General features: G+C 42.5%; 1 protein-coding gene across 1 annotated transcript; it reads left to right on the forward strand.

The window, feature by feature from the left end:
- Positions 1 to 1,488: 1,488 nt before the first annotated feature.
- On the forward strand, positions 1,489 to 11,256 carry LOC138634112 (uncharacterized). The gene is made up of 13 exons (XM_069720753.1): positions 1,489 to 1,760; positions 2,114 to 2,422; positions 3,860 to 4,165; positions 4,509 to 4,802; positions 4,934 to 5,227; positions 6,135 to 6,428; positions 6,560 to 6,853; positions 7,760 to 8,053; positions 8,185 to 8,478; positions 9,385 to 9,678; positions 9,810 to 10,103; positions 10,567 to 10,710; positions 10,804 to 11,256. The coding sequence occupies exons 1-13, from the start codon at positions 1,520 to 1,522 to the stop codon at positions 10,896 to 10,898; spliced, it is 3,447 nt and encodes a 1,148-aa protein (XP_069576854.1). The 5' UTR covers positions 1,489 to 1,519; the 3' UTR covers positions 10,899 to 11,256.
- Positions 11,257 to 13,746: the final 2,490 nt, after the last annotated feature.

Below are 13,746 nucleotides of genomic sequence, written 5' to 3' on the forward strand. Positions count from 1 at the left end.
CCCGAGGACATCAGGAGGGATAATGTACTGAGAAGCAAATCTTGGAATTTGCTTTACAGCATCTTTAATAGTGCTGATGTCTTCAATATTGTTCTGTAATGTATAAAAATAAGTAGAAACTGCTGAATCTGTAGGTGTGTCCATTTTTGTTTGGTACTGTATGAGACTTCTTCTTTAACCACTCCTTAATTTTTTTGCAAGAGATGGCAGTATAAATGATACTAACCCTTAGTACAGATAGCAGAGACACAGTACAGTACCGGGGATCAATAATAAAGAGCAGATTTTCATCAGCCATGGGAGGCAAAGAGGAGGGACGCCTTCGCTTTTTGACCCTGGGTAAGAAATATTTTTAATTATGTAGCTTTTTCCTTTATCTTGTCTACAGACAGTACACATAGACTAAGTTTTCAGTTTAAATATCCATCAGCTAACTGAATGTTATGAGCCATGTTTTCCTCTCCCTTAGTCTCTTTTCTCTTGACCTCGTCTCCACCTGCTGCAGGTCAGTCTTTTCTCCTGTGTCATTTTTTTTTTTTTTTTTTTTTTCATTTAAAGTAATATATTAAAATATAATTTGTTATGTTTGGTTTCTGACAGGTTTTCAGGTCCAGTTAATAGGGTCCACGTTCACTGGTTGCGCTGGAAGGGTTCAAGTCAACCACAACGGTGTCTGGGGAACCGTCTGCGATGACGACTGGGATTTGCTTGATGCTGATGTGGTTTGCAAAAGTGTGGGTTGTGGGACAGCACTCAGTGCACCTACATCGGCCTACTTCGGTCAAGGAAGCGGACAAATCTGGCTCGATAATGTCGAGTGTTCAGGAAGTGAAAGTTCTCTGTCTGAGTGTCAGCACCGTGGATTTGGAACACACAACTGTGGACACGGGGAGGACGCTGGTGTCGTCTGTTCAGGTGAGAACTGGTCTTTTTTATTTTCCAGAATTTATTTATGTGATTATATATTTTCTCTTTATTCATTAGTTCAATATTAAACCCTTTGGAGCTCCATAACATTTAGGGTGTGTATGGATTTGAGATTTTATGACTACATTGTGTTCGAGACCAGAATCACTCGTTTGTTCTGGTGTGTAATTTATGTCCTTTTTGTAGTTTTCTATCGATGTAAACTATTAAAATATTACACAACAAGTAGTCCCGATCCAGAGATCTGATTGGTCAAGTGAACATTTGGAACGTGCTCAAATCACAATGACATCACACCCTGCTCATCACTAGAAATATCACTCCTCCTTCTCAATGGGAATATATCATTGAACTACATACATTTAGATTACATATTTGATTTAGTTGGTAACTTGTTGTATAATTGCAGTGTTACACTCAATGTGCGATCGCATCACTGTCATGCCAGTAGTGATGTTAAAGCACATCCTCTCGTGTAATATTGCTGAATTTAATGTTATGTCTTCCATGCCTGAAAGGTGATCATATAAAGTTAACTGGACATGGGTCGACTCAATGCTCTGGGAGGGTTGAAATCTTTTATGCGACAGTCATGGGAACGGTCTGTGACGACGGCTGGGATTTAAATGATGCCAAGGTGGTCTGCAGACAGTTGAACTGTGGTTCAGCATTAGAAGCCCATTCGTCGGCCCACTTCGGTCAAGGAAGCGGACAAATCTGGCTCGATAATGTCGAGTGTTCAGGAAGTGAAAGTTCTCTGTCTGAGTGTCAGCACCGTGGATTTGGAACACACAACTGTGGACACGGGGAGGACGCTGGTGTCGTCTGTTCAGGTGAGAAAACCTTTAGATAAAAAATACTTTTCTCTTTGTTGTTTTAACACCTCTGCAGTCAACATGGCTGAACTGTGCAGATGAAGAATACAAAGAGTTGATAACCACACTGCCCAGCATGCAGAATGTAAAAACAATATACTGTTATATACATTGTAATGTAAGTAAAGTGGTTTAGCAAGTGCTTGATCGATTGTGCAAAGGACTCCTTGTATTTTAACAGTTTACATGATGGAAGTATGTCGGTTTCATTACAAACTTTCGCCAAATGTTTTTTTTAAAGAAAAGAGGAAGTCTGTCTGTCCAGAACAAATGACAAAAACTCCCCAAATAAACTTCTGTTCTGTGACCAGGTGATAAAATCAGAGTGGTCGGGTCGACTTTGTGCTCTGGAAGAGTTGAAATCTACCACAGTGGAGTCTGGGGAACCGTCTGTGATGACGGCTGGGATTTAAATGATGCCAAGGTGGCCTGCAGACAGGCTTCCTGTGGGACGGCATTAGAAGCCCATTCGTCGGCCCACTTCGGTCAAGGAAGCGGACAAATCTGGCTCGATAATGTCGAGTGTTCAGGAAGTGAAAGTTCTCTGTCTGAGTGTCAGCACCATGGATTTGGAACACACGACTGTGGACACGGGGAGGACGCTGGTGTCGTCTGTTCAGGTGAGAAAACTTTTAGGTCAAGTTTTTAAAAAGAAAAATACTTTTCTCTGTATATTTAGTAGTATTATATTTACAGTGCAAAATCCTCAATACACTTTACAAACATAAAAAACAGCCGAATTAAAATATCAACGAAACATTAAAACAAAAAGCTCTTGTTGCACCGTAAAGTACATGAAGCACAGAGCAGCTGCAACCTTCATGAGGGAATACTCCAAGTTTTCTGGTTTGATCAAAATCAGCACCTGAGTTAGACATGCTTTTACAAGCGGTGGTCCAAGTAGGATGGCGACGGCCCAACCACTGCAGTTGTTGAACTATTATGAAAAGAACTATGAGGAAAAGGATTGAGGGAGTTTGTGGGATGTAAAAACTTTACAAGAACGCAAAGTACCAGAAATAAACCTTCCCTGGAAGGATAGAGGAAGTCACTTATAAAAGGCTGAGGCTTGTTTAAAAAGGGTTTTTCTGTTCATGCACTAACACTTTAGCTGGATATGGAGTTGGCTTCGGACAAAGTCCAGCGGCTCTCCAGGAGCTTGGTTCCAGAGCTGGTGCTGTGCATGGAGGTGAGCCCAACTATACCTAGCTGGTACCGCTCCACCTCCTGCACCAGCTCCGGCTCTTTCCCCACTTGCGAGGTGACGTTCCACGTCCCTAGAGCTAGTCTTTGACGCCGCTGATTGGCTCGCCCGCCCCGGTCTGCCGCCTGGCCTACAATGCACCGACCCCGATGCTTATCCCACACGGTGGTGGGCCTACAGGGTGGCTGCTCCATGTTGTTTTTTCGGGTTGAGCCAGACCGGGCCTCATGGGCAAAGGCCCAGGCCAGCAGACGCTCGCCGGCGAGCTCCTCTCCCAGGTCTGGCTCCAGGAGGGCGCTCCGGTTTCCCTATTCCGGGCGAGGTGGCTGAACACTGTGGGCTGCTGTACACTGTTTCCGGTGGGCGTGGCCTCCGCCAGGGCTGTCCTCTGTCACCGATCCTGTTCGTGACATTCATGGACAGGATATCTAGGCACAGCCGAGGGCGTGGGGGGGACGTCAGGTTTGGGGATCCAGGGATCGCTCCTCTGCTGTTTGTAAATGATGTGGGCCTGTTGGCCTCTTCAAGCCTCCAGCATTCACTGGGGCGGTTTGCAGTCGAGTGTGAAGCGGCAGGGGCGAGAGTCAGCACCTCCAAATCAGAGGCCACGGTGCTCAAGTAGGCCAAGTACAGATGTTTAGAAGAGCTTGATTTATTGTTCAAAGGGCTTTTGGAATTATTTTTGTTGTTGTTGTTGTCATGTTTTAACAGTTTAACACAATGTGATACAAAATATGGAGGTTTCATCTTCATCATAACTTTAGCCAAATTTTAGGAAAGTGATGTCTGTCCTGACCAAACAGAAAACAGTTTTTTTTTCTTGAACAAATGTTTGGTGGTGTTTTGTGACCAGGTGTTCAGATCAGACTGTCCAGTACTTTGTGCTCTGGAAGAGTTGAAATCTACCACAAGGGTGCCTGGGGAACGGTCTGTGATGACGGCTGGGATTTAAATGATGCCAAGGTGGTCTGCAGACAGTTGAACTGTGGTTCAGCATTAGAAGCCCATTCGTCGGCCCACTTCGGTCAAGGAAGCGGACAAATCTGGCTCGATAATGTCGAGTGTTCAGGAAGTGAAAGTTCTCTGTCTGAGTGTCAGCACCGTGGATTTGGAACACACGACTGTGGACACGGGGAGGACGCTGGTGTCGTCTGTTCAAGTGAGAAAACTTTTGGTCAAGTTTTTGAATAAATATTCTTTTATCTGTATTTTTAGCATTTCTGTCAATGTGTCTCAGCTTTGAAGATGTCGCACACAAAATACTGATAACCACTACGTAAAGCATGCTTTCAGAATTGAAGAGCACAATAACAAGTATTAAAAATAGAAGTACGGTAAATTACATTTTAAAATTAGTAAAGACGTGCGAAACTTGTTTAGCAAGTGATTGTTTAAGGGTATGGACTTCTATTTTGATTTGATGATTCTGTTCAGCAGATGCCACTCTAGTTGGGCTAAATCTGTGAATACGGTTTCAGCCTCAGTTTGTGGATGTGTTTCAGTGAACCTCCCAAAGCCCACCATCTCCATGAATCCAGCCGGTGAGGTTACCTGGGGTCAAGACGTCAGCATCACCTGTTCCATCTCAGCTCAGTCCTCAGGAGGAACGTTCGTTCTCACCAAGACGTCAGGCTCATTCAGAAAAAATGAAACATCAAGTTCCACCTCTGCTACCTTCAGGATCCGTAACGTGGACTTTGATGATGACGGATCGTACCGGTGTCAGTACGAGAAAAGCATTTCAAGTCAAACGTTCAGATCGTCCCTCAGTGACTCTGTTCCACTCATCGTTAGTGGTAAGAAAAACATCCTGTTTCCTTCATCGGTGTGAAATAATATAAAGCTAACAAAGTAATAAAAGTTAAAACAAGTGCAACTCAGTATACCTGCAACACATTGAACCTTCTGACATCATGCTGCTTTTCAGTGACCTTCCGGAAGCCCACCATCTCCATGAATCCTGCCGGTGAGGTCACCTGGGGTCAGAACGTCGGAATCACTTGTTCCATCTCAACTCAGGTTTTAGGTGGAAGCTTCATCCTGACGAAGACGTCAGATTCATCCACAAAGAATCAAACTTCAAGAAGCAACTCTGCTACCTTCAACCTTTCTGAAGTGGACTTTGATGTCGAAGGACTGTACCAGTGTCAGTATCAGAAGAGGGGACCGAGGCGTGAATTCATCTCCCCATCGAGTGACTCTGTCAGGCTCTCTATCACTGGTAAGAAAAGGAAATTGGACTTCTTTTGAACATCTGACGAGAAATACGACTCCAGATTCTACATAACTGCACGTACTTTGTACAACTACAGGATGTTTTCGTGATATTTAGTACAAGAAAAATATCATGATTTCCGTTCTTATTTCAACTAAACTGTTTGTTTTTCATTTTTTCTTGGATGAGAGCTGATGATAATTTAACACCCATTTTGTTTCATGAATACAAACACATCCAAAGGTTTCACTTGCTGTTTATTGCTGTAAGAGTGACTGACAGTCTGATGGGTTGTAACAACCTCCCAAAACTCTCTTCTGTCTTTAAAAGTGAAGTTGTGCTTGTAAGACAATTATGAAGTCAGCACAATTTTGTCTGAAGTCGGGTAAACATAAGACAGTTTCCAAGACTGGGACGATACAGGAAGAGTGTTTGTTTTTAAAAAACATGTTTCATTTTAATACCTCTGTTCAAAAAGAAGACAATTTATGAAAAAGATCAACCAGTGAAACCAGCAGCTCTTAACAAACTTACAAACAGTGTTGTCATCAGTCAGCAGCTGCTTCTTATAGATATGTTTTTATTGTCACTATAAAAACTGTAAATTCAAAAAGATAAGGAGCTGGAGAAAATAGCAAAGCCCAAAGAAAGAGGAGTGTCATCTGCATAGTGTTTCATGTTAATGTTAAGAATGTATCTTTACATTTAGTCTGATTAAAACCAGGTTTGGATAAACGAGGTGGGAGATTTTTCTATCTTCAATGCATCCAAAATTCTGCCCTAAATTGTTGCTGGGGTTGTTTTCTTTGCCACATGTTCATTTAGCTTTGAAGAAGAAAGCTTATACAGCTCTGATTGGAGCTGTCAATCTGCAGACTGTCATTCAACTTCTTTGTTACGTGATCTGTTTCAGTGAACCTCCCAAAGCCCACCATCTCCATGAATCCAGCCGGTGAGGTTACCTGGGGTCAAGACGTCAGCATCACCTGTTCCATCTCAACTCAGTTCTCAGGAGGAACGTTCGTTCTCACCAAGACGTCAGGCTCATTCAGAAAGACTGAAAGATCAAGTTCCACCTCTGCTACCTTCAGGATCCGTAACGTGGACTTTGATGATGACGGATCGTACCGGTGTCAGTACGAGAAAAGCATTTCAAGTCAAACGTTCAGATCGTCCCTCAGTGACTCTGTTCCACTCGTCGTTAGTGGTAAGAAAAACATCCTGTTTCCTTCATCGGTGTGAAATAATATAAAGCTAACAAAGTAATAAAAGTTAAAACAAGTGCAACTCAGTATACCTGCAACACATTGAACCTTCTGACATCATGCTGCTTTTCAGTGACCTTCCGGAAGCCCACCATCTCCATGAATCCTGCCGGTGAGGTCACCTGGGGTCAGAACGTCGGAATCACTTGTTCCATCTCAACTCAGGTTTTAGGTGGAAGCTTCATCCTGACGAAGACGTCGGATTCATCCACAAAGAATCAAACTTCAAGAAGCAACTCTGCTACCTTCAACCTTTCTGAAGTGGACTTTGATGTCGAAGGACTGTACCAGTGTCAGTATCAGAAGAGGGGACCGAGGCGTGAATTCATCTCCCCATCGAGTGACTCTGTCAGGCTCTCTATCACTGGTAAGAAAAGGAAATTGGACTTCTTTTGAACATCTGACGAGAAATACGACTCCAGATTATCCATAACTGCACGTACTTTGTACAACTACAGGATGTTTTCGTGATATTTAGTACAAGAAAAATATCATGATTTCCGTTCTTATTTCAACTAAACTGTTTGTTTTTCATTTTTTCTTGGATGAGAGCTGATGATAATTTAACACCCATTTTGTTTCATGAATACAAACACATCCAAAGGTTTCACTTGCTGTTTATTGCTGTAAGAGTGACTGACAGTCTGATGGGTTGTACCAACCTCCCAAAACTCTCTTCTGTCTTTAAAAGTGAAGTTGTGCTTGTAAGACAATTATGAAGTCAGCACAATTTTGTCTGAAGTCGGGTAAACATAAGACAGTTTCCAAGACTGGGACGATACAGGAAGAGTGTTTGTTTTTAAAAACATGTTTCATTTTAATACCTCTGTTCAAAAAGAAGACAATTTATGAAAAAGATCAACCAGTGAAACCAGCAGCTCTTAACAAACTTACAAACAGTGTTGTCATCAGTCAGCAGCTGCTTCTTATAGATATGTTTTTATTGTCACTATAAAAACTGTAAATTCAAAAAGATAAGGAGCTGGAGAAAATAGCAAAGCCCAAAGAAAGAGGAGTGTCATCTGCATAGTGTTTCATGTTAATGTTAAGAATGTATCTTTACATTTAGTCTGATTAAAACCAGGTTTGGATAAATGAGGTGGGAGATTTTTCTATCTTCAATGCATCCAAAATTCTGCCCTAAATTGTTGCTGGGGTTGTTTTCTTTGCCACATGTTCATTTAGCTTTGAAGAAGAAAGCTTATACAGCTCTGATTGGAGCTGTCAATCTGCAGACTGTCATTCAACTTCTTTGTTACGTGATCTGTTTCAGCGAACCTCCCAAAGCCCACCATCTCCATGAATCCAGCCGGTGAGGTTACCTGGGGTCAAGACGTCAGCATCACCTGTTCCATCTCAACTCAGTTCTCAGGAGGAACGTTCGTTCTCACCAAGACGTCAGGCTCATTCAGAAAGACTGAAAGATCAAGTTCCACCTCTGCTACCTTCAGGATCCGTAACGTGAACTTTGATGATGACGGATCGTACCGGTGTCAGTACGAGAAAAGCATTTCAAGTCAAACGTTCAGATCGTCCCTCAGTGACTCTGTTCCACTCGTCGTTAGTGGTAAGAAAAACATCCTGTTTCCTTCATCGGTGTGAAATAATATAAAGCTAACAAAGTAATAAAAGTTAAAACAAGTGTAACTCAGTATACCTGCAACACATTGAACCTTCTGACATCATGCTGCTTTTCAGTGACCTTCCGGAAGCCCACCATCTCCATGAATCCTGCCGGTGAGGTCACCTGGGGTCAGAACGTCGGAATCACTTGTTCCATCTCAACTCAGGTTTTAGGTGGAAGCTTCATCCTGACGAAGACGTCAGATTCATCCACAAAGAATCAAACTTCAAGAAGCAACTCTGCTACCTTCAACCTTTCTGAAGTGGACTTTGATGTCGAAGGACTGTACCAGTGTCAGTATCAGAAGAGGGGACCGAGGCGTGAATTCATCTCCCCATCGAGTGACTCTGTCAGGCTCTCTATCACTGGTAAGAAAAGGAAATTGGACTTCTTTTGAACATCTGACGAGAAATACGACTCCAGATTATCCATAACTGCACGTACTTTGTACAACTACAGGATGTTTTCGTGATATTTAGTACAAGAAAAATATCATGATTTCCGTTCTTATTTCAACTAAACTGTTTGTTTTTCCTTTTTTCTTGGATGAGAGCTGATGATAATTTAACACCCATTTTGTTTCATGAATACAAACACATCCAAAGGTTTCACTTGCTGTTTATTGCTGTAAGAGTGACTGACAGTCTGATGGGTTGTAACAACCTCCCAAAACTCTCTTCTGTCTTTAAAAGTGAAGTTGTGCTTGTAAGACAATTATGAAGTCAGCACAATTTTGTCTGAATCCGGGTAAACATAAGACAGTTTCCAAGACTGGGACGATACAGGAAGAGTGTTTGTTTTTAAAACCATGTTTCATTTTAATACCTCTGTTCAAGAAGAAGACAATTTCCGAAAAAGATCAACCAGTGAAACCAGCAGCTCTTAACAAACTTACAAACAGTGTTGTCATCAGTCAGCAGCTGCTTCTTATAGATATGTTTTTATTGTCACTATAAAAACTGTAAATTCAAAAAGATAAGGAGCTGGAGAAAATAGCAAAGCCCAAAGAAAGAGGAGTGTCATCTGCATAGTGTTTCATGTTAATGTTAAGAATGTATCTTTACATTTAGTCTGATTAAAACCAGGTTTGGATAAATGAGGTGGGAGATTTTTCTATCTTCAATGCATCCAAAATTCTGCCCTAAATTGTTGCTGGGGTTGTTTTCTTTGCCACATGTTCATTTAGCTTTGAAGAAGAAAGCTTATACAGCTCTGATTGGAGCTGTCAATCTGCAGACTGTCATTCAACTTCTTTGTTACGTGATCTGTTTCAGTGAACCTCCCAAAGCCCACCATCTCCATGAATCCAGCCGGTGAGGTTACCTGGGGTCAAGACGTCAGCATCACCTGTTCCATCTCAGCTCAGTCCTCAGGAGGAACGTTCGTTCTCACCAAGACATCAGGCTCATTCAGAAAAAATGAAACATCAAGTTCCACCTCTGCTACCTTCAGGATCCGTAACGTGGACTTTGATGATGACGGATCGTACCGGTGTCAGTACGAGAAAAGCATTTCAAGTCAAACGTTCAGATCGTCCCTCAGTGACTCTGTTCCACTCATCGTTAGTGGTAAGAAAAACATCCTGTTTCCTTCATCGGTGTGAAATAATATAAAGCTAACAAAGTAATAAAAGTTAAAACAAGTGCAACTCAGTATACCTGCAACACATTGAACCTTCTGACATCATGCTGCTTTTCAGTGACCTTCCGGAAGCCCACCATCTCCATGAATCCTGCCGGTGAGGTCACCTGGGGTCAGAACGTCGGAATCACTTGTTCCATCTCAACTCAGGTTTTAGGTGGAACCTTCATCCTGACGAAGACGTCAGATTCATCCACAAAGAATCAAACTTCAAGAAGCAACTCTGCTACCTTCAACCTTTCTGAAGTGGACTTTGATGTCGAAGGACTGTACCAGTGTCAGTATCAGAAGAGGGGACCGAGGCGTGAATTCATCTCCCCATCGAGTGACTCTGTCAGGCTCTCTATCACTGGTAAGAAAAGGAAATACGAACATAAAACACGTCATAAACCAAAACACAGCAGTCGTGTAGAAACATGTTCGAGTTGAGAACACGTCAAAAATTAAAATCAACAGAATGTGCATCTGCTTCCAGCTTCACAGATCGTTGTCGAGGGTTTCTGCTCGTTGACCTGCTGTCCGACAACTTTACTGTTCTAATTCTCTTTCACCCCTTTCACAGTTTTGACCTTTGGCTGCCACAAGCATTTATTTCCAACCAAGAAAGTTCAGTTGGAATAGGCGTTGAGAATAAAGAAGTCCAAGAGGTTTATATTTTCTTCATCCTCTTTCACACCCAGTGAGACTGCAGAGGCCCAACGATAGATATTTATATATCAGGTGCAACTCGGGTGAAAACGACTTTCTGTAGAGTGGCAGGAGATTGAATCCGACATGTTTTGAAGGAGAAACTGATCCCGTGTTTCCTCTCCTAGCGTCGTTGCGTTGGGCCCTGGCAACATTCGTTGGGCTCCTGATGACCCTACTGGTCTTTTCGTTGGCGGCCTTTGTGGTGATTGCTGTGGTGTTCAGGAGAAGAACACCAGCCGATCGGCCCGGATCCCTCGAACAAATTCAGAGTCGGTGCTCACCTCGACACCTTTTAAATGCACATTTCCATCAAAGTGTTTTTTCTGTGTGTTCACATTTGTGTTCCGTCGTTTGTGCTTCAGTGGACATCAGACTCTGGAATGAGCACGAAAATGACGTGGAGGACAAGGAAGACAAGGAGGACAAGGAGGACGAGGGACACCAAGGAAAGAAATGAGGAGTAGGAGTCAGCGAACGATCACCATCATCATTATGAAGATGTAAACCTTGATGTAAATAACAAAAAGGCCCAGAACTGATGCAAGTAAAAGGACAACCGGCAGTAAATCTGGAACAGTGGAACCGAACTCTCACGGGAAGCATTGAGGGAGAGAAGCTCGGTTCAACACGCTGTTCTGACCTGCATGAGTCTCTGCATGAACACTGATCACATGCTGTACCAGCAACCAACACAAAGGAAGTCTGAACCTGTTGGAAATGACACGTACACTCTGAAATGTTCTGAACATAACTTCTGTTCTCACCTGCTCTCATATCATAAACAAACGAATCTAATGTGTCGAATAAATCACCAAAATTACAGAAAAAGAGTTCTGTTCTTTTTTCAGCTGCCGAGCCAGTAAAACTATTTTCATTATGTTTGATCACAACATTTTCAGTTCAGCTCATCAACACATTTCACTTTCTTTCTAAGAGTTAGATTTTTGCTCAGAGTTGGAGAACAAGCGAATATCTCTGTGTTGATTAGCTTAGCAACAAGTGGAAACAGCTGGTCAGATTCAGTTTTTACTTTGTGAGCTGAGGAGGAAGCGGAGGGTTGTTGGTAAAAGACTTCCTCGTAAACCTGGCTTCTTGTTCCTGCCTCATATTTACATAATGAGGCCAAAAGGAAAGCTCCCATCCTCTCAGTGAATGAATCTTCAAATGTCAACACGGCTCACCCTGGTATGATGACGAAGCTTGAAATAAACACGCTAAAGCAAAATGTGAGATAGACACGCTTTGGGCGTTTAGTTAGCGTGAAAATGTTATGTGACAAAGGATCATGTGACCAAGGTACCGCAACAGAGGTATTCAGACCAAGTACAAAGTAGACTGTATTAGTAGGTAATCACAGATGTTCGAATCCAGGAGGTGGCAACATTGTTCCTGAGCTGTTTTTTGTTTCCTTATCCCAAACATGGTTTTTTTGGTCGTGTTGGTCCTGTTACAGTCTGACAGTCTGTTCATGTGTTACAGTCTAACAGTCTGTTCATGTGTTACAGTCTGACGGTCTGTTCATGTGTTACAGTCTGTTCATGTGTTACAGTCTGACAGTCTGTTCATGTGTTACAGTCTGTTCATGTGTTACAGTCTGACAGTCTGTTCATGTGTTACAGTCTGACGGTCTGTTCATGTGTTACAGTCTGTTCATGTGTTACAGTCTGACGGTCTGTTCATGTGTTACAGTCTAACAGTCTGTTCATGTGTTACAGTCTGACAGTCTGTTCATGTGTTACAGTCTGTTCATGTGTTACAGTCTGACGGTCTGTTCATGTGTTACAGTCTGACGGTCTGTTCATGTGTTACAGTCTGTTCATGTGTTACAGTCTAACAGTCTGTTCATGTGTTACAGTCTGACGGTCTGTTCATGTGTTACAGTCTGTTCATGTGTTAGTCTAACAGTCTGTTCATGTGTTACAGTCTGTTCATGTGTTAGTCTGACAGTCTGTTCATGTGTTAGTCTGTTCATGTGTTACAGTCTGTTCATGTGTTACAGTCTATTCATGTGTTACAGTCTGTTCATGTGTTAGTCTGACAGTCTGTTCATGTGTTACAGTCTGTTCATGTGTTAGTCTGACAGTCTGTTCATGTGTTACAGTCTGTTCATGTGTTACAGTCTGTTCATGTGTTAGTCTGACAGTCTGTTCATGTGTTACAGTCTGTTCATGTGTTAGTCTAACAGTCTGTTCATGTGTTAGTCTAACAGTCTATTCATGTGTTACAGTCTATTCATGTGTTACAGTCTGTTCATGTATTAGTCTGACAGTCTGTTCATGTGTTACAGTCTGTTCATGTGTTAGTCTGTTCATGTGTTACAGTCTGACAGTCTGTTCATGTGTTACAGTCTGTTCATGTGTTACAGTTTGACAGTCTGTTCATGTGTTACAGTCTGTTCATGTGTTAGTCTGACAGTCTGTTCATGTGTTAGTCTGACAGTCTGTTCATGTGTTACAGTCTGTTCATGTGTTAGTCTGACAGTCTGTTCATGTGTTACAGTCTGTTCATGTGTTACAGTCTGTTCATGTGTTACAGTCTGTTCATGTGTTATAGTCTGTTCATGTGTTAGTCTAACAGTCTGTTCATGTGTTACAGTCTGTTCATGTGTTACAGTCTGTTCATGTGTTACAGTCTGTTCATGTGTTACAGTCTGTTCATGTGTTACAGTCTGTTCATGTGTTAGTCTGACAGTCTGAGTAAGTTGTTTCACAGCATTCTCCATGAATCATGAATAGAAATGTGTAAGCAGCAGTCAGACTGGATGAATGATGAATAGAGATTCAGTCTGCTGCCCTTCTGCAGAAGTCTGAATTGATTGAATTTATTGTGGAGAAAATGTTTTCATATAGATTTTCCTGCCTCTCACTCTGGGCCCGGTCCTTCCTACCGTTTCAATTATCTCCCCACATTGCTGCACATGTTCATGCTGACGCCACAAACCGAGCCGTCACATAAACTCAGAGCTCTCGGCTTCTTTCTGGAGGTCTTTGTGAAGAATAGTCGCTCTTAGAAAAACAGATATTTTCCAGGCGGGACGGAGCGCAGAGAGACATCGATGGTGATAAAGATAAGCGGAAGGAAAGAGGATCCGTCGGGTTTTACTGCCCTCCAACGGTGTAGATCCTCAGAGCAGCGCCGGGGGGTTATTGATCACATCACTGTTATCTCCTGGACTCTGGAGTCTATAAGTCACGGCTGCCCGCGGGGAGCTCTGCTGTGTATGTTCAGATATGTGCACTGCAGCGGGGTTCAGATGCACACGCGTGTGCAGGTAAAACAAGTATTGACGGATCAGTTCGACACGC

Source organism: Brachyistius frenatus, unplaced genomic scaffold (assembly GCF_029030835.1).
Source record: "Brachyistius frenatus isolate BFR_SWC_R1_liver_20210118 unplaced genomic scaffold, ASM2903083v1 Contig_250, whole genome shotgun sequence".
NCBI classification, from domain to species: Eukaryota; Metazoa; Chordata; class Actinopteri; family Embiotocidae; genus Brachyistius; species Brachyistius frenatus.